This window comes from Blennius ocellaris (assembly GCF_963422515.1).
Source record: "Blennius ocellaris genome assembly, chromosome: 18".
In the NCBI taxonomy this organism is placed as follows: Eukaryota; Metazoa; Chordata; class Actinopteri; order Blenniiformes; family Blenniidae; genus Blennius; species Blennius ocellaris.
Genome location: NC_137667.1, coordinates 16,607,715 through 16,628,646, shown reverse-complemented (window position 1 = coordinate 16,628,646; position 20,932 = coordinate 16,607,715). Strand labels below are relative to the sequence as shown.

Below are 20,932 nucleotides of genomic sequence, written 5' to 3'. Positions count from 1 at the left end.
GAAAAAGTCCTGCTCTGCTTCACTCACTGAGAAAACGTAGATGTGCTCATGGTGCGGCTCCTCCGTGTGAGTTGTGATTCAGTCTTTCCTGGTGGATGGGGGGAAGCGCTTTATATTTGAGGAGCAGGTTCCAGGAGAAACCCCGGAGGAGGACTCTCAGCTCCTCCTTGATTGTTATAGTTGAGCCCCGTGAAAGAGGAGAGAGGGAGAGAGGGAGAGAGAGAGAGAGAGAGAGAGAGAGAGAGAGAGAGAGAGAGAGAGAGAGAGAGAGAGAGGGGAGAGCAGCATTTCAACACTACTAACTCTTTAAACTGGCCTCACAACAAAACAATGCTCGTCTCTGACAGATAGCTTAACATCTCGTTAACTACTAGAAAAGCGTTGCAGCTTGGCCACCATGCTTCAACGTTGTTATTCACATAGGTAAACTTTATTTTTAATTTTTTTTTTTGGGGGGGGGTGAAAAAACTTAATTTTAATGTGAAGTAGTGAACTTATCACAGAGATCACAAAGAAGGATTTGCACTATGACACTGTTTTCTCAACTCAACAGGGGAAATCTGAGCTGACAGACCAACCGAACCAGTTTCACAGTTTATCCAAAGACATTAAACAGCTGTGGTTAACTGCCTTCAGGTTTCGTCTGAAACTCAGTAAAGACGTCTGCAAGCCAAGAAAATAATCTTTTTACATGTGGATTTCTTGCAGAAATAATACACACACTTAATTTTTTTTTTTTATTGTGCTCCCACACAATCAAATATATCCTCTTTTCCAACGAGTTCGGTGGCAGATCAATTACTGGAACATCTGAGCGTGTCTGTGGTGAAGGAGCAGAAATCAAATGGCTGAATGCACACCACAAACAAATCGGTTTCCTGCTGTGGCCAGAAACGGGTGCGTATCAAATCCAGAAGTTCCTGTTGACAGGGAGCCGCTGGGCTGCAGCCAAGGAGTCGCTCACACACTCTCACACACTCAAGCCACTGATTCACAGGTCAGATAATATTTTAGATGGTAAGGAGGGGGAGACTTGGTGACAGGCTGGGGGGGGGGGGGGGGGGGGGGGGGGGACACACCGAGCATTCTGCCTCCAGCATTATCTCAGGCAGCGTCTTGGTGGGTCTCCGCTCGTCGCACTTCGGTGTTCAAGCCTCGAGCTTCGTGTCAAACTTGGGCCCTCACAGGAACAGGATACGGCACCTGAAGCTGCAGATTGTGGGTGGAGGAGGCACACCAGTGATATATAGACATATAGGGCCACACTTCCTCTTGCAGGGGCCACTGAGTGTGTGTAGTCAGTGGAACAGTGGACACAAGCGAGAGTGGAAGGTGTCTTCACAGTGCTTGACATCTCAGGTAGAGTCCAGTCCGACACCGTGACGGACCGTTGTCCTGCCACGCGAGGCTGGAGGCAGGTGGAATCACAAAGACGAATTTCGCTCCAACAGTGAGCGTTGAATTTTGTGATCTGGAAAAATGGTTTAGAGAAAAAAAAAAAGAAAAAAGCAGAGACATCTCCACTTCAATCTGTTCATCTTGAAACCTCCATATTAAGGTCTGTCAAGGTTGCCACACAGAGACAATCACCAACACATTATTGCACCACAGACACTAATTTGCTGACAGAATGGCCCCGAACTGAAATCAAAGCCGGAGCTTCTCGCCGAGAGGTGGTGAGTGTTGATCACGACGCCATAGAAACAGAGAAACACCACAAACAAGACTTTTGCATTGTAATTTGAGGCTTCCAAAGCTGCACTTTACTTCAGTGTCCTCTTGGGAGTCATAACACAGATTTCGATCAGAAAAAAAAAAAAAACAGAGCAGTCACTGACCTCTGCAGAGTTTTCAGAATGTATTGCATTGTAAAAATATAAGGTCACAGTGACTCTTGAGCTTTGGGTTCATACAACTTGAGAAAATTCCTTCAAAAAAAAAAAAAGATTTAGTATAACGTTGCTTGTAGAATTTACACTCCATGATCATTAAGTGTACAATTTTAATTGACTGGTGGTGTGTGTATATATATATATATCTCCTGGCAAAGGTCTTCGTCTGCCTCTAAATTCAATTAAGTGCATCAATAGTGAAGGCGTCCACACGTGGGAAGGTTAGAGTTTTGCAGGTTTCATGCGTGGGATTGGACTGCAGTAGTTTTAATTCCCCTACGTCGACTCACAACATGCAAATGTGAAACAGGACAGTCCTGTTAAGAGTTTTTGAAGGAATTAAAAAGGAATGAATCTGGATCCTCCTGCGAGTCGGAGCGGCAGCCGTTCAGCAGGTTGTCCGAGACGTTTACAGCTGGAGTCAACCACACTTCTCCCACATCTGCTTTACATATCAGCAGTTTGGGTTTTTTTTGTTTGTTTTTTTGAGACAAAAACTGAGTAAAAAAAACCTCAATGTACATGACCATTTGGGTTTATTTAAAAAGGTACAATCACAAATAAAGCACAGCCAGTTGGTATGCTGAAACTTGCGTTACAACATTTCATACTTGCATTTTCGTTATAATTAAAAAAAACTTGTTTGGGCTGCATTTCTTGATATTGAACTGACAAAAACGGTCTCCGGCACTTTAACGTTTAAGAAATATCGACCAGTCACTGTTCACAACACATTGGTCTTTACATAGTGCTGCAATTGACCCGTTTAAATTAAATATTAAAATGAATTTCAACATCCACAATCTCTGGGATTTCTCTTAAAGATGAGACGTTACGAGGCAGACCGAAGTGTCCAGCTGTGTCGAAAAGTTCATAAACATTAGGCATCAATTGATTAACCTGCACTGAACCCCAGTATAACAGCGACACGTTTTGAATGTTTCTTGTTCAGCCATCAGCAGTGATACTAATCTTGTCAATTCATGGTGACTTGGTCCAGCAGTGGACTATTTCAGGAGTCAGAGTGAAGCAAAGGGTTTTTCTGATTTGTTTGACATGAGAACAGTCTTTGTCAATCATCTTCTGTATGAATGGAACATTGAATATTCTTCTAAAGATGTTCACTTCCCAAAGAATGAGACTCAAGAAGTAACAAATCTCCCTAAACCTGACAGACTGGACTTTCCCCAAAAGTTCTATTCCTGCTTCTTCTTTTTCTTTTTGGATTTCTTCTGAATGGGCTCCTCCGTGTCCTCCGTCACCACAATGTCCACCTCCTCCCTGCTTTGCTTCTTTTTCTTCTTTTTCTGTGCAACCTCAGACTCTGCACTTTGATTTTCAGTTTCATCCTCTCCGTTCTGTAGCTCACCTTCTCCATTCAGTTTTTTAAGCTTTTTCTTCTTGGGGGAAGACGGAGCGGTGCAGTTCTGCTCCACAGCAGACGTGGGCCTCGAGTTCTCAGTGTCCTTTTTGCCAGTTTTCCTCTTTTTCTTTAAAGGCTCTTGCTCCTGGTTCTCTTGGTCGTCTATTACAACGATGGGAGTGCTCATCTCTTCCTCTTCTGCAGATTTCTTGTTTTTCTTCTTCTTCTTCTTCTTCTTCTTGGGCTCTTCCGCGTCGTCGTGGTGACGGCTGGGACTGTTTTCTTCAGGTGGAGCCGAGGTCTCGGTGTTTGCTGCTGCAGCGCTCTCGGCCCCTCGGCCCTTCTTCAACCGGGCCATCCGCTGTGCGAAATACTCCTGCATGGTCAGAGTGCTCGTCACCGTGTTGGCGATGGACTCCGTATCCAATTCAGAAGGAGCAGTAGTGGTGGTGGTGGTGGTGGTGGTGGTTTGCTCCGTCTCACTCCGCGAAGAATCCCCGCTGTTGCTCTCCTGGATGAGGAAGACACAAATAAGGAGACAAAGTTGGGCTTTAATGCAAAGCAATGAGGTTTAAGTGATCGTCAATCGCCATGCACACATTAACCAGGTGGAGTAGTGAGTGAGAAGCAGGGGCCCAAAACGGGATGTTCTTGAAACAATAGGTGTTTAAATTAGGCCCCTCTCACCCCGTCACGTTTGTCATCTGTTTCTTCTGCTTAAAATTTTTTATTTTTTTTAATTGTGCCATTATAATCTTAAAAGTCTTCGTCGTGGCGCCAAGTGTCTATAATGAAAATGTCTATATTTTCAAAAAAAACAAACAATTATTTCAGAAATACTACAACTTCAACATAAAGTGAATTTTAATGAAACATTTTGGTGCAAAATTGCAGTGAAATATCTAAAAGGCTTCTCCTTTAGCTGTTGCATTATGGGTCTTTTTACAAGCTCACTGCGACAGCATGACATTTCAGGCAAATGCTAGTTTGCAAGCTTATGTTTGACAGCCGTCTTAACATCAAGTCCATCAGACTGAAAACGCGTCTCAAACATTAATGTGCAGAAACAATTGGAACTATTTTAGTACTTAATCTCAGTCTCTACTGGTCTATGAATCGACATTTCATCAAACATTGAACTTGGATGCTTTGGAACATCTATTTCTTTGCTCTCTTCCGAGTGAAGTAATCTGGACATATTAAATGTTTTGTTTTTTTATTGTTTTTGTGTGGAGGACATTCGAAATAGAGCAATAACTGGTATTCTGGTTTTATTCTAAGTGAACAAACTTAATCACGATTAACATAATTTCATTTTCTCAAATGAAAAACTACAATATAAACTACAGTAAGAGTCCTGTTTACTCAAGTCATGCTGGGCCACATAAAGATGAAAGAATATCAATGAAATATGTCCCAACAGGTGGAGTTTGAGTGAAAGAAACCGGTCGATCTTCATTCTGACTGAAGCAGAAAGCTCATCTCACGGCCACAAAACTCACTTCTCCAACGGCTTCATAATAAGCAGAGTCAACTTTACAACCTGATCCTGATTTTAACTCGGCAGCATGAACAATTTGTCACCTCACCCCGGCGGCCCATTTGTCTTCATTTTCCTAATGGCCTACTCAATGCATAATGATTTGTCCAGAAGAATACAGAAGCTCCTCTGGAGGATCACACTAAACAATACTGCCGCTCTGTGTATTACCTCAGAGGTGGTGAAGTCGGCTGCATTTTTCAAACACTACAGATTAGAGATAAAGTGAAACCCCGGGATTGTGTTGAGCCGCCGCACGGCTTGGCCTTTTACGTTTTTACATGCAGATTACCCTGCTCTGACCCGCCGCTAGAGAACCTCTCTGAACTCGAAACCACTGAGGACGGACGGATGAACGCAGAATGACAGTTTACCTCTCGGGAAACTGAAAAATAAATGTACTTTTTTTTACTTTTCATTACCTACAAGGATTTTATTTAAACCCAACAAGCTATAAGGCTTAAAATACTATAAGGCCTCTTACATCGATAGATTTTCTTCCAGAGAAAACTATTGTCCTCCAGTTCTTATATATTGATTCATAGAGCAAGAAATCATTGGCATGCAGATTTACAATCAGATAAAGCTGAAAATGCTAAAGTAGAATACTCGGGGAAACTCGCGGCACCGACACGCCGGGGTGTTATATAACAAGATCACAGTAGAAAGAAGAGATTCAGATGGACACAAAGCACAGGATTAAGAGTTAAATGACAAAAGCGGGTGTTTTGAACAGACAAAGTTTTCTGCCACTTCAGACCTTGGCGAGAAAGAGTCACAACTTCTAACGGGGAGGGGGGGGGGGATCAAGCCCTTCAGGTGAGGTGCCATTAAACACAACTTTCCAACTTCCTAGAAGAAAATCTATACTCCCCGTTACTGCACAATGGCATCCTGGCTGCTTGGGAGAGAGGAGATGGGGCTTAGAGCTGACAGCGCCAAACAACATGTAACTGGGATTTGGGAAGATGGCTGGGGGCCACTTTAGAACTGCCTGTGAAATTACTCTCAGGAGAGGGAAGCGGTGTGAATGAGCGAGGGAAGGAGCGGCGGAGAGTGACTGAGGGAGAAACATCTTCTTCATCATCGGGGGAGAGGTGGCCTGGGCTTGGTATACGGTTCGTCCGCACTGCCTGGGGATCTCCATTAGACTCTGATCCGACAGCGGGAGAAGTGCTGTGCTGAGCACCGGCTGGACACACACATGCAGTGTGGCTCGAAACCTGCAGATCCAGTCAGCAATACTGGCAGCCCTGGAGATTTGTATTGGCGTGGACTGTTGAGGGCAACATGTTACTTAGAAACTACTTGGCAGAAATGTTTCAGATCCTGTTCCTCAATTCCAGGTGTGTCTTCTTTTCTCTGGCCCGTTGCTATCAATTACCATTTCTGTACATTGTCAACGTTCATGGAGAAGTTTTATCATAGCATCAGATTTCCAACACAACAAACCAAATAAAAAAAAATTAAAAATCACCTTTATATGAACATTTAATAAACCTGATAGTTATAAAAAGATGCTTTCTATTATGGAACAATTCAGTAGTCCTGCCTCGATTATCCACACAGTCTTATAGGCAGATGCCCTCTTGTGTGTCTGGAAAATTAAAAATGTTTTCAATACCACATGCTTAACAACAGTGCGTTATTTCCTTTTGAACTTTTCATTGGGTGAAAATATTTTAGTGCAGAAAACCAGTGTTCCTTATATGTATAGTTTTTATCAGAGTCCCCAACCACCTGGCTAAAGGTTAAGAAAGAATAAAACATTCTATTTTGAAAATGTACATTTAAATCTTCATTAGTTTGCACTGAGTTTTATTTTGAAAAATGTTTCACTTCCATGAGCACTTGTTTCTGGATATCTGAGGCTGGACTGTCCAAAATACTTTGTGATTTTTACCTTTGCTTGTTCTTCATACTTTAAATATTTGAAATAAATATGACATCAAAACAACTATTGCCATTAAGATAATGTCTCCTGCAAACGCTTCGCTTGAAAAAAACGAAAACGTAGAAACCTCAAATCTTTTTCACGGCCACAAAGAATTACTAAATACTTTTAACAGAACTGAAATGTATTTTTATTAACAAAAGTTGGATGAGATAGATGCCAGCAGTTACTGTCTATAACTAACTATCTATAGTTAGTGACTATCTATTGTCACTTTCCAGCCGAGTTGCAGGTTGTGTCAACATTTTTGGAAAACTCTTGAAGTGTACGCTTCCATATGCCAAACTATAATGTCTAGTGAAAACATTTGTAAGACGTGTTTTTTTATGCTTTACAAGCTATAAAAAAAAAGTTCCACAAACTTAAAAAATAAGTTTAACTACTGGAAACAGAAAAAAGTGGCTAAAACAAGCCAGAGTTAAGGAGTGTTGAGAACACACCTATATAAAGCCATGTCTACTCCTCCTCCTCCTCCTCCTCCTCCTCCTCCTCCTCCTCCACTTCTCCTCCCAGACGCAGAACCCCAGGAAAAGGATGCGCTCAATGCACTGTGTGCAGTTTTGAGATAAGGCTCCTTCAGCAGAGGAGCGGCCTGGCTGGCTATCGGGCCCTTCCTGCTCCACTCTCTCCCCTGGCGGGGGCTGGGGCTGGGCAGGGAACACAAGGGGGTTCCGCAGAGGGTCCCAGAGAAAAGGAGAGGGTGGGAAGACATTCAACAGGGCGCCTCCTTCAAGACACTCCAGTTCTATCTCTCCCCTGCTAATGTAGCCAGTGGAAAACCAAAGGTAAGGCATGTGCCAAGGTGCCAAGATACCGAGGCCAACATATTCAGTGGGAGAGCCAATCAAGCCGGCAGAGACGTGATGGAAAAGGTTCACTGGAGTGCATGAGAAACTTTCTCCCTCAAATGGAAGCCAGCGGCAAATTCCACTACTTTGTTCATTCAATTTAATGCAGAAAAGATTGAAACTTCCGACGAAAACATTTTGGTTAACTTTCTCAAAAAGAAATGTTGCATTACTTGATATGAGCCATGTAAGTGTTCCTAATCAGACTGTTCGTAGTGTACAACCATTATCTGATCTGTGCAGGTAATGCACAGATCAGAGTATCTTTTGCAAGTGGCAGCTTTAATATTCAACGCGAGGACAAAAGGCTTTTTCTGACAAATGACAACACAGAATCAGTTGGGTCATGAAGACATGGAAATGACTTCACTCCATGTGGTCAGTGTTTCCATGAAATACCTTAATCCTGAAACAGAATAGTTTCAACAGCCCTGCTAGATCCCAACATGATTCAACAACATGATTCCATTCCTATAGCATTGCCTCTGGTCTAAACAAAGGTAATTAATGCGTCATTACACAGCATTCATAAGCACTATACAAGTTAGTGTTTTGCTGACATCCATTTCCCTGAATGTGACTGCATTTCATGCACGCATTACTTTGAACTGGAGTAAAAGATAGTCTGGTCACACTTGGCGTTTTAAAGTGGCTGCTTCAAACTGTCACCACTATTTCAAATCATTCAATGAGAGCTTTTAATTAAGAGAAAAAAGTTAAACTTCCTAGTCCTTTGTAACACATCTACAATTGTAGATTGCAATACATTTTTATGGTACTAGAACAGGTCGAGATGTATCGTGATACATAGTTTCTCGGGTGCACCTTCTGGCTGGTATTAATTAGGATTTGACAATACTGCAGATGCCCATTTATTTTCTTAAAAACTGCCCGTTTGCATTACTGGCTGATTTTTTTTTTTCTCTCTCAATAATTTCCAGCCAATATTGGTCGGGCCTGTAATTGCACGAGTGCGGCCTCATTGTCCTGCCACAATAATAAATTTGGTGATACCCGAGGTCTATGGATCAGTCCCTGATTAGCCAGCTGTCTCTCCCTGATGAGCACGAGAGTCCAGCAGCCCATCCTTCATGAGGCTGATGTGGGCGGACAGAAAAACAGGTGGATGACTTATTCACCGGTAAATAAGAATACACCTCGGTCGCCCATCACAGCAACGCTGCTATTCTAAAGGGAATATTCAAAATGCATCTTACTTTGGTGCATAAACATGATTAACAGAAAGGAATGTTAAAATCTCGAAAAACATTAGATGCCACACAAAGTATAAAGGCCCCCCCCAAAAAAAACAACACTTCTATAGCTATCCTGTGTGCTGCTACAACCAAAACACACACAAAAAATACGGTTTGAAAAATTGCACTTTGTGCCCGCTGCAGGAACGTTTATCATAAGTAACAAATGAAGACAACATTATGCATGCAGCATGACTGCCCTGTGCTTGTTTAACACTGCAAACGCTTGCTGACAATGCCCCCCCTCACGAACGTTGGGGACCCCCCCCCCGCCCCCACCCCGGGGAAAGGAGATACTGTGATTACTTTCCCTAGCTGTGATTTATTAGATTAAAGAGTCAGTGATTAAACGGTAGTCTGAGGCTGTAAACAGCCGAGAGGGCTGGAAATCTTTGGGCGGTTAGCTTTACCAGGCAGTAATTACCCCGGTCCCACGTACTCGAGCTTAGGGCCTGTAACTAAGAGACAGACACCCCCTTTTTCTTTATTGTCCTGCGCTAATCTGTATGTGTCAGTGAGCTGGCATGGCAGGGAGGGAGCGGCCCATAGATCTGCCAGGGAGGTAAGTGGCAAATGTGTTTAAGTGTGTGTGCAGGCGACAAAGCGGGGGTCTGGTCAGTTGGCGGGTCTTGATTTTTTTTCGGCGGTCTTAAGTAAAAAGGGCCTGTCAACAAACCTGCTCCCAAAAAAAAGAAAGAAAGAAAGCGCTTTTGCAAGAAGCAATTAGATGTTATCTGAGAATGGATTTGAGCTCCGCGGCCTCACAAAGAGCATGAACGCTCCGGCTTGTTCAGACTGCGGCGACGCACGTTTACACCGACATCCCCCGTCAACAGATCACCGCCGCGAGTTGATGGAGGAGTTAAGAAACTGTAGGCTGTGGTGCCGGGTTTCTATTTATACTGTCAATCAAGAGAATGTTGTGGAAATCAAAACGCACATGCAGAAAGAAAAACAATGACGCGCGGAGACTGCTCTCATAGAGAACACGAGTTACATTATTCCAATTTATCACACTACTTCATTGAAGTTTGTAAAAAAAAAAAAACAATTCAATGCCGACTTACTTTACTGTGGCAAAGCTTCTGTGTTAACCTGTAGTGAACTTTCAGAAACTTTTTGTACAGAAAAGAAAAAAAAAAAGAAAGACTTTCTTCCGCACCGTCAGCTCGGTTTCCCCGCTCGACTCCGCCCATCAGCACCCCGCCGTCTTAGCGACACATCTGCCAAATGCGCGAGCCCCCGGCCCGCGTCGCCCCGGCCCCACATTCAATACGCGGCGGTGTCGGGGGAGTGCCTGCTGCCGTGCGATCCTTCATGTGGACGCCGCGTGGGCAGCAGACACTCGCAACAGGTGCCACCCGACGAGGCTCGATCCTCAGCCCTTTGTGCCGAGGCAGGAGTGGGAGTGGGAGAGGCCGCGGGGGTCACGCCGACCCGGGAACAGGGCGCTCCATACCTACCGTCTGACCGGAGGCTCAGACGTCAAAACAAGGCTCGCTCCAAATTATCCCGGCCCTTTTATCTTACCTGACATCTTTAGGGAGGACAGGACTAATGAGGTTTGAAGCATTTTGATGCTTGTGGAAGCCCAACAGTCATAAAGCTGATAAACATTAAAGAAGAAACTTTGTTCTAATTTGTGCCAAATAGGAAACTACATTAATTCCTGGTCCGACGTTGGAATAAATTCACAGTAATTATGCAGAGAATACTTTAAACTATCTGGAGGAATTTAATTAAAACTGGCAAATGAGATTTAATGTTTTAAAAATCAAATGGCATCAAATAATGCTTGTTTTTTTTTTTTTTTCCTCTTCTCTTTTTTAGCCACAATATCACTAAAACTCTTGTGGTTTTATGCCATTAGGACATTATCAATAAAGACATTTCGTTTAAATTTGCCTTCACAAAAACCCATTTCCTAAAAATGAAGGGGTATAAGAAAACATGAGGTAAAAAGAATAAAACTATGGCTTGTTTCCACCTTTCAACTGAGCTGGCGGCTTTAAAAAATGACTAACTTTTGTTGATGTATGAATCGGAGGGGAGTCTATTTATCAGCGGGCCCTCTGCAGTCGCCCGCTTGGGTCCCTCAAGTCACAAGTCGCGTCGCTCCCCTTTGACTGATTAATTAGCCAATCAGAGGACATTTTTCACTGGGCGGCAGAATGGTTTATTTCAGCTAATGCCGGGCTTTCCAGTTGAGGCCCGCTGGAGCCTCGTCGGCTCTTTCGGCCTGCCTGAGTGGCTGGGCAGAGGGGCAAGGGAGATAAATCAAGCCGGGCTGGCCCTCTATGTGGCTCCCCTAACTAAACCCCCTGAGGAGGGCATGGAGAGCAGGGGTGGTGGGGAAGGGGGAGGGAGGAGAGCGGGACGCAAGACGGCCAGGGGCACTGCTCGCCCGCCGATAAGCACAGGGAGCACAGGGCTGCCAAAGTGCCTTCATTTGAAAGTGGTCGGGGCTTTTTGATATCTCGGCAGAGAGAGCCTGTAGTTTGTCATGCGGTGAGTAATTGTGTTGAGGGGCACAAGAGGAGGCAGGAGATGGAGGGGGACTCGAAGGCGTGGGATGGGTGATGAATAACAGAGAGTGGGGTGGATGGACAGGTGCTGTACTGCAAATCTCACTGGTCACAGTGTAAATAATGGCTTTAAGCTTACATTTTCAGGTGGCTACAAAAGTAAAAATAAAACACTGCTTGTGTGTGATGTCAGATCTGGTAGAAAGTGGCGAAATGTAAACAATTAAATTAGAATGAGTTGGTACATTCAACTATGAAGATATGATTGATACATAGCTGGTCTATTTGTTTCATTTATTACAATTCTGTGGATTTGGTGCGATTTTATTATTTAAGTGCTGCAGGAATCAATATTAAAATCTTCAATGCTTTTTACCAAGTTTAACATATCTATTTACTCTCATCTTTGACCCCAGCTGAGCTAACTTAAATATAATTAATTCCTCTTTATATATCAGAATGTTTGGATAAGAAGTTTGGATTAAGATTAATTATGTCTTGTTATTGCATATGTAAACACCGACTTTCATTAATACCAAAATTAAAAAGAAAAACAAACCTGTTATTTTGAGGGCTGTAACCTAAAACACAGCACTGCAATTGAGACCAAAAAGGTTTGTTTAGACAGACTTTAAAAGACATTATTCATATGAAATACACCAATTGTTGAAAGTTGGCTGCTACCTGCACATGATCACCTCATATGTTCTTTTTATATATTCTGATTCGTATGGTTCAACTCATTCAGCCTGGCCTTTGATGAACAGAGGTATGTGGGACAGTCGTGCATGTGTGTGTGCGTGTGTGTGTGTGTGTGTGTTTCAGGGAGCGTTGTGAGCAGCGATAAGAGGCGAGCAGGAAGCACATCACTGCAGAGGAAGGAAAACACCAGCAGTGGGGGACTGGTGGAAGGGAGGCTGGAGAGACAGCCGTGGGTGGCTGGGTGAAAAGCTGGAAGATTCATGAGGGGGAAAACGAGAGCTGCTCGGGACAAGCCAGCCCAGATTTGGTCAAGTCTCATGGCCTCATCTCGTCAGGATGCAGATATTTGATAACGCGATTGGTGGCAGCTTGTAAACAATAAAGAAGAAATCCACCGCGACACGGACGCCTGCGGTGTTTTTAAGTGTTGAACAAAACAACTCTTTGGGGCGATGAGATTACTGCGTGTGTGTATTACGCAGAGCATACTTGGGGATGTAGCAGCAACGGTTGATAGCTGAAACCAGAGCCGAGGGTCAGTGGCGGAGTCACGGACACAGTCGCAGGACACTCACAGGAGATCCGGCAAAATGCCTGGAGCTTGATTGGTCCATCACCCTCTTTACCTCCTCCCGGCTACCTCAGATGTTGTTGGGCTTCAACACGAGGCCTCGTGGGAAGCCATTGTAATTGTGTTCAGTGTTTTCGATATGGTCAATGGTGTCCCTCCTGGCTGAAAAATAACAACCCATAACCAAACGATTAGGGAGAAAATTATAGTGTGTATTGCCTGCATTTCCAATGTTAATCAGCCGGGGAGCTGCTGCCATTGTCATGTTATGGCTCGGCACTTGCATGGGAATAGAGAAGGGATTTTTTTTTTTTGTGTACGATTTATGGATTTTTAAGATGCCAATTTCTTCAAGCCAAATGCTTGAGATAAACACAGCGAGCCAACATGAGGCTTTTCTGTGTCTTAGAGTCCAAAAGCTAGATATGTGATTGTCTTGGCTCTATACAGGGGAAATTCAACTTGGGACAACAAAAACTGTTTTATTGAATGAAGATTTTCACATACTAATAAAATCTGAAAAAGTTTTGTGTTGTGTTGCTTCTTACGTGCTGATAATTATTCCTACAATTTATGTACATAAATAAACTAAAGCCAAGATATTTTGAGAATAATGTTGCTGCAACATCTTAACATATAAATTATGGAAATGTATTCATACGCTCAAAGGTGGGTTTGCAATGGACTTAAAAAAAACAAATGTATTTAACTGTCTTTCAGCTGAATGAGAAAGTGGTTTTATGCAGTTAGTAGCGGTACGTGTCTCAATAAGGTCAGTTGTTGCACTTTGATAGAACAGGTTTAGTGAATTCTTACAGACAACATAACGTCACATATATTCATCTGAATCATGCTCATTTCGGTGAGACATTTTTTTTTTATTCTTTTGGACCTAATAAAAGCAAGGGCTTTGGGGTTTTTTTAGCGGTAACAAAAACAAACTACATGATTAGTTTGAAAAAGCACTTCAGAGCTACCTGAGCCTCTGAGCCATGCTTCAAAGTATGAAATGTCCATAAGGCCATGTAGCAGAGGGACGTTTGAAGTGACCAAGCTTGATGCCGTGAGCAAAAAGAAGTTTTTTTGCAAGCGTCATCACTTGGGATTTCTGCCCACCTCACCTCTATTTTGATTTTCCTTTATTAATGCCTGCTGGCACACCTAACTAATACAACACCTCGAGACAGAGGTGGGAGAAAAAAGGGAGAGTTAAGGAGTAGAGGGTTGGAGTGCAAATCCCTTAACTGGATTTTGGTGCTCTTGCCACCACCGGTGGCCTGTTGGCGGTGTGAAAGCTCCGTGCTGTGACATCGCTAATCTGGAGCCACGGGCCGCTGTGCAGCCGGGGCCCTGCAGAAGCAGCAGGATCACATGACTCCGGAGCAGCCGGCGGAAAGCATCTTCACCGATGGTCACTGGTAAATACCAGGACAGAGGCAGATAAGCCCGAGCCACCTGGCCAGTAGTATGTTAACTCTTGTCCGAGTGCTCACACGACTTTGACTGGGCTCAACAAGATCAGAGCTTGATGCTTCATTTACAAGGCCAAATAATGTTTCAGTTATCATTGGCAATGAAATATAAGCTAAAATCTGACCCCCTTTTTGACAAGATCACACAAGTGATATTGTGAAATAATGTTTTCCAAATGAATGTTATAATGAAATCAAATGATTTAAAGAAATATTTTAATGAAACCTGAAAAAAATGTAAACGCCGACGACTTTTTTAGTGTCTGTGAGTCACCACACGTCTTACCTGTTCCTGTTCTTTGGTAGGTTTGGCTCTCTTCCCAAAGATACAGTTGAGATCTGTTTCACTGCGGGAGGACAGGTCCTTTCCTAAAACCAAGTACATTTGAAGAATTTTAGCCAAACAGATTGTGACAGTTCCCCCTGAAAATGTGTGTGTGTGTGTGTGTGTGTGTGTGTGTGTGTGTGTGTGTGTGTGTGTGTGTGTGTGTGTGTGTGTGTGTGTGTGTGTGTGTGTGTGTGTGTGTGTGTGTGTGTGTGTGTGTGTGTGTGTGTGTGTGTGTGTGTCAAGGTAAGTGGGAGGCAGACTGTCTGAAGGCTTTGAATGGTGTACTTCTTGCTGCTGCAAGGATAAAACGGCAAAAGAAAAATAAACCAACTGCAGGGTCTGTCACGCCACGCCTCCGGATTCCCATTTTCTAGCCAGGCCTCAAAGACTCCTGAAGCACACAGTCGCCTGTCTCAAGTCTGAGTCGCCCGGACCCTGTTCGTACAGCTGCATCCTCTTCCTTCAGTGGGGCTCTGATAACATTTGGTTATTTATTGCTTTTAAACCTCTATCTTTCCTACTCTTGGCTTTGAAAGTCACTGCACATGCAGGTCTAAGAAGTAAAACTAAGAAAATAGGCTGAAAACTGAGAGAAGGGGTGGGGGGGGTGCCTGTGGTGTTTGTCATCTAGTGAGCGGGGGTCAGACCTGAAATTATGCCCAATCTGACCTTTCCGCTGTTTGGATGAGGAAGTACATGTCAGAATTTCAGCCTTTCAGGTGAAAGTGCAAATAACACTGTTCTGATAAAAAAAGAAGCTTATCCCTTTCCCATACAACAAGGATAAAACATGGGCACTGCTCGTGTGAAGGAGACGCTGTTGTGCACTTTCCAAGGTCACGGTCGGCAATGGCAACAACGATAAGCGCAAATAAGTCGTCAAACCAGACTGACACATCACTGAACTGCCAAACCAAAATCCACTATTACTTACATCAAGAGCGTGAAACAAGACATTAGAAGCGGGCGTGTTTCTAACCAACAAGACTGACAGTCTGTGATCTGTCCTTGTGAAAACAAGACAAGCTCTGGCTGAAAGGTACAAAATCTTTCAGTTAAAAGCCTGAACCTGCCTGTAGTTCAATTCTGCATCAGCCACCCTTGCTGCCCTGACAGGTGATGGATGGAGGCTGCAATTAAAACTGGGTTACTGTTTTATGCTGTGGGCTCTGGACCTCAGCAGTGGAGATTTTGGTGCCTTTCCCCACAAACAAAGGCCATCAATCGTCAGTGCTGGCAAAGAGGGAGCCGGCGTGAACAGGATATCAATAAAAAAAAAGCAGGAGAGAGTAAGGAGGAGGAGGAGGAGGAGGAGGAGGACGGCACTGAGAGGGAGAGGTACATGTTTGGACGTTTCTAAATGCTACTGTGGGCAATACGCTTTTGCAGAAATGTTCCAGGAATACACCAAAGTTCATATCAGTCTTTGAAAATGTAGGGTGAAAGTTCCATGAGGTGTTTTTTTTTATTTTTTTTATTTGATATAAAAAAGAAAATTATATCAAATGAAAGCCGTAAAATATTATTCTGTTCACATACCGTGATGATGTATAGAACTATGAGTGTAATACTCGACCTTATCAACCTTTCATGTAACAAGCTTAGCAACTCTAAATCCATTACCAAGCCTTAACTTGGCAACGACCTCACAAGCGGGGGGGGGGGGGGGGGGGGGGGGGGGGGGGGTCAACATCAGAGCAGTCGGCTGAGACATGCAAACAGGCGTGGCAGGTTACATGTTGCTTGGTAACTTCATGGTTGCTCATTAAAACAACTGAAATACAATAAACTGTGTTGACATAAATAAATATGATCACATGTGAATTCATGGTTGTGAACCACTGTGAGAGGACAACAAGCATTTCAATATCTTAAAAAGCACTTGGAAGTTGTCGTTTGTTCAACATCATACATACTGAAGTTTGCAATCAAGTTACAAGCTGCCAACAAGAAGTGCACGTGTCAGTTTTATGCATGACGACGGCCGCAGCCTGTTTGAAATCTGACAGGTCCAAGTGGTGTTATATTACCAGAGGCAGTTACAATGACAGAGCTACTAAGCCTTAAAGTGGCTTAATATAGAATTCCAGTGAAAACATTTTCACAGCCAACTTACACCGACATGTTTCTCTCTCAGGTTTTTGATGGGCCAAGAAGAAAAAAAATCTAAATTATTCAGAGTAATGAGCAGCAAGAAGACCAGGTGTGACATTGCTTTAGCTTCTACTGACATTTATAAAGAGCTGCTGGGGGTGATGGGGCAGATCTCCTCAAATGGATTAAAACCTAAAGGCCTACAGTATCAGACTTTCGAAGTAAGCAGGAGGCCAGAGTAGAAGTCATAAAGACGGTAAAATAAAACTAATTCAGAAGCAACGAATAAAGCAGGCATGGTGGGACCAGGGTGCACATTCAAGGAACAAAGTTCTGTCAATAGATAAAACGACATGAACAAGAGGAAAGTGCGGCACAAAAAGAAAAGGTTGTAACCCGAAACATCTCAATACATTAGGCTGCAGTTGTGTGTCGTGTCTTTATGATGTGAAGCTGCTGATCAGAGCTGACATTTATTGATGATGTAACTGAGGGCAAAATAAGAAGGGTGAATTCAGACTCATGAGCGTATTCATCCTGCTGGGATTCAGACAAAAACATCAAAATCCACTAGAAAGAAAAGTGTCATTCAGTAGCATAACAATCAAAAATGACTTTAACAGATCAAAAATAAACTCCAACGCAAGTGTATTCACTGCTTCTTTAACATAAGACTTAATGTCACAAGAGTTGTGCAACAACTAAAAACGTGTTGATTGAAGGGAATTACCCCAGCATTTAAAAGTAATGAAGAATAGGGAGGAGAAAAGGTGACATGCTTTGTGTCTCAAGTGTCACGAGCATGGTTCAATCATCTTGTCAGGAAAAGGGTCTTTTTCTGGCTCTGGCCAAATTAAGACCACAAAAACAGGGTGAGAGGATCTGGGGGAGAGACTGAGGCAATTTTTTATCTGGCAAGGTCATCTGATAGGTCGCGGGAGGTGTTGTTTTTGGGGGGCCGGTAAATGGAGAAGCCAGATGCCCCAAACAGGAAGCAGGAAGTTGCTATTGAATGACGTAAAATATGAAAGCCTCTTCCAGGTGAGACAAAAGTTGAGGGATCTTGTTTTGCCAAGTATGTTAACCTGAAGAGGTTCATGTGAAGCCAATGGAAAGCAGTGATTGGTTCACTATAATATCATGACATCATATTTGATTTTGCACTTTTTCCAAAAGCAGCGTGTTGCAAATTCAAAACATATCCAACAAAGCAACATACCATTGTTGTGGGGTTTTTTATGAAACTATCTGCCTGTTCAAATAAAGCCACTCAGCAATAAAAGGTGGGCTGGTGGTTACTCACTTCGTTCTTCAGTGGTCCTGAACACTAAATTCCTCCTTTTTGCGTATCAGCGTACCGGCCTTGACCAGTAATTCTTGGCTTCCTGATGTGTAAAAGAGTAATGAAAGGAGAGGGAAGGGATATAAATAACTTCCCGAGCACTTGACGGGCCAACTGACCCAGGACCGACTGACAGAGCTCTGATCAGCGTCTGTGGCCTGAGACCAGTACACAGGGCTCAGAGAAGGGTCAAGGAGACTGTCTGTCTATGTAGACCAGTGGAGGTAGAGCACAGCAGTGGCTGCAGGAAAGCAAACGCTGATCTCAAGACATCCCGATTATCTTCAGTGTATTTCAGATGAATGCAGAAATTTTCCTGAGTGATGACATAAGTATTGCTCTGTTTGTTACACTGTTTTACGTAGTGAAGTGAGAATTTCAGAGAGAGCGAGAGAGAGAGAAAACACTATGTGCACATTTAACAACTCGCTGGCCAACTGTTGTCTCTTCTGATCACAATCGGCATAAAACGATCAAAACAAAGACCCACCTTTAGTGAACTTCATGTAATGGACCCTCTTTCTGGAGGTTTTGGATTTCTCCTCCAAGCTGAAACCTTTCGGCTCATCTGGGGGAGTTTCTGCAGATAATACATGTTGCACAACAATACAAATAATGAATATTGAAGAAACATTGTCTTTATAGAGTCATTGCACTAACACTTAATAACTCCAAACATTACATTGCTTTACACTGGTTTTAGCTTTATCAGAGTTCTAATGCCAATAGTCCTGGTATAAAGGTAACGGCTCAGGCTTTACGAGACTATATGTTGCACTGCAGCGCCATCTACTGCACAGGAATCCAAGAAAACCAATTAATGTGCTTGCTTGTTTCCATAGCTTGGTACAAGGTTTACATTTTCAAGGACACATTGTGTGAGGTTTCCCTTCTGTTAGGCAAGAACAAGACCTTGAGGTGACAAGGTCATCAAATTTGGACAAGAATGATTGGAAAGAAGTTTGCCATATCAATCTTCAATCGGGCATTCAGGCTGCTGCTGTTGATATAATTGCTGGCAATTGTGTATTGTTACTATGTTAATGATTTACAATTCTTTCCAGCATTCTGTAAAATGTATGAAGACAGAACATGGTCCAAAGCGACATGTGACATACCGATGCTGTTTTGACCATGGCAGTTGTTCAGCTGAGTGAGAAGCTCGTTAAAGTCATCCTGGTGAGCGATCCATTTATCCTGGGTAGGCAAAAAAACAACAAGCGTCCATACAAGAAGACTGAGAAACACTTGTCAGGCAATTATGTACCATGATGTATTAAAAAAAAAAAAAAAAAAAAGATGTATAAGATTAACATTAAATTGAAAAGTTAAAATAGACATTTCAAACGAGGTGATTTGATTTTACATAATCAAAAAGCTTATGTGTGAAGTTAAAACAGAGAAAACAACTTCAAGGACAAGCAATTGAAACATATATGCAGTTGTGGCAATTAGCCAAATGGTGTTGGCTGAAAAGAGAGTAAATTAAATACCTAACTGCATGCAGAACTTGTGACATGGATTCAAATGTAAAGGCATTTTTGATCACCTCATGTTTGGCATTGGCTCCAAGCCCATAGCTGTCATTCTTCACTTTAACTTTGATATGGTCGGTGGAGCCTTGCTCAGTCCTGCCCAGCCCCTGCAGAAGAGGCACAGACACGTCACAGAATGTTCAAGAATTCATGGATTCACTTCAAACAACACAATGGTTAACCAACTAGTCACCTTGCCCTTAGACCAGCCCATCCGCTCCAGCATCTTCTGGCCAAATTTGGAGTCATCGTTGCTCCAGGCGCTGTTCCTGGGGTCGACAGACCACTTCTGCTTCTTCCGAGCTGCAGAGGAGGCAGAAATATCATTACGTAACTCGTGTGACGGACATCACACCGTGTGGGGGCATGGGAAGCCACATTGATCGGAACGATAGCATGAAACAACTTCACTGAGCAGCACACATAGACAATTATTCCAACCGGACCCGAAGCAGAGAATGACGACATGAAGCTAAGTTTTATCGAAAAGTAGTACCTTCTATGCAAAATCGTGGAAAGAGCAGAACCCGTGTTCTATTTAAATATGCATTCACTTTAAACAATGTGTGAACCCACTAGTTATCTAAGAATGAACTGGAAACACGTGTTTACACAATATTGCAGGGGGGAATGCTATAATGCTAACGTTAGCTACCGGAACACACAAAAAGCGAGTTTACTCAAAGTCAAGAGAGTTTCACATTGACAACTATAACTGCAGCTTTCAATTGGCACTCGCGAACACGAAACCAACAAAAACAGGCGTTGTTACAAAGACAGAAAATTATTAGTGACAACAAAAGTGAGAAGAAATGTACACACGCTCAGCAAGCATGGACATCCTGGGGTCCTTCGACTGAGTGACGGCCGGGAGTCCGAGGGAGGTTCAAGACAAACGCCTGAACAAAATTATGTCACGCCAACAACTGCATGTCCGACAATGTGCCAACAGGCGGCGCCCAAACATTTCCAAAAACACTGTGTTCATAAATACAGAATTACTTTTTTATGTTTTTTAATCATGACAGGAATAAGCAATTAGTACGACTACTACTACTACTACTACTACTACTACTACTACTACTACTACTAATAATAATAATAATAATAATAATAATAAGAAGAAGAAGAAGAAGAAGAAGAAGAAGAAGAAGAAGAAGAAGAAGAAGAAGAAGAAGAAGAAGAAGAAGAAGAAGAAGAAGAAGAAGAAGAAGAAGAAGAAGAAGAAGAAGAAGAAGAAGAAGAAGAAGAAGAAGAACAACAACAACAACAACAACAACATTCATAATAGTAAAAAGAATAATGAAGCACATTTCAACATCGTTATGAATCGTACAACGAGAATAGAATAGAATAGAAATACTATATTCTTTTATAATATTAGGCAACATATTCTCTCTATATAAATGTCTCAAAATGCATATATGTAATAATAACTGATAGTAGTAGCACTAGAGAGAAGTTAAATTGTTCTTTATAAATCTGTGTTCAATTCTGTGTGGAGCAATGC

At 42.7% G+C, this 20,932-nt stretch overlaps 1 protein-coding gene across 1 annotated transcript; it reads right to left on the bottom strand.

Moving 5' to 3' along the window:
* Nucleotides 1-2,432: 2,432 nt before the first annotated feature.
* On the bottom strand, nt 2,433-20,264 carry pinx1 (PIN2 (TERF1) interacting telomerase inhibitor 1). Its single transcript, XM_080514387.1, has 7 exons — nt 20,245-20,264; nt 19,616-19,725; nt 19,437-19,529; nt 19,006-19,084; nt 18,378-18,467; nt 14,410-14,492; nt 2,433-3,766 (listed from the first exon to the last, which is right to left on the bottom strand). Exons 1-7 carry the CDS (start codon nt 20,261-20,263, stop codon nt 3,089-3,091), a joined length of 1,152 nt encoding a protein of 383 aa, XP_080370513.1. The 5' UTR covers nt 20,264; the 3' UTR covers nt 2,433-3,088.
* Nucleotides 20,265-20,932: the final 668 nt, after the last annotated feature.

What these genes read in the sequence shown, in the direction of transcription:
- pinx1 (XM_080514387.1), bottom strand. An exon ending in GAGCCAATGCCAAACATGAG is followed by an intron (nt 19,085 to 19,436) that starts GTGATCAAAAAT and finishes TTGCCTACCCAG; the next exon opens with GATAAATGGATCGCTCACCA. An exon ending in CTACCAAAGAACAGGAACAG is followed by an intron (nt 3,767 to 14,409) that starts GTAAGACGTGTG and finishes TTCCTCATCCAG; the next exon opens with GAGAGCAACAGCGGGGATTC.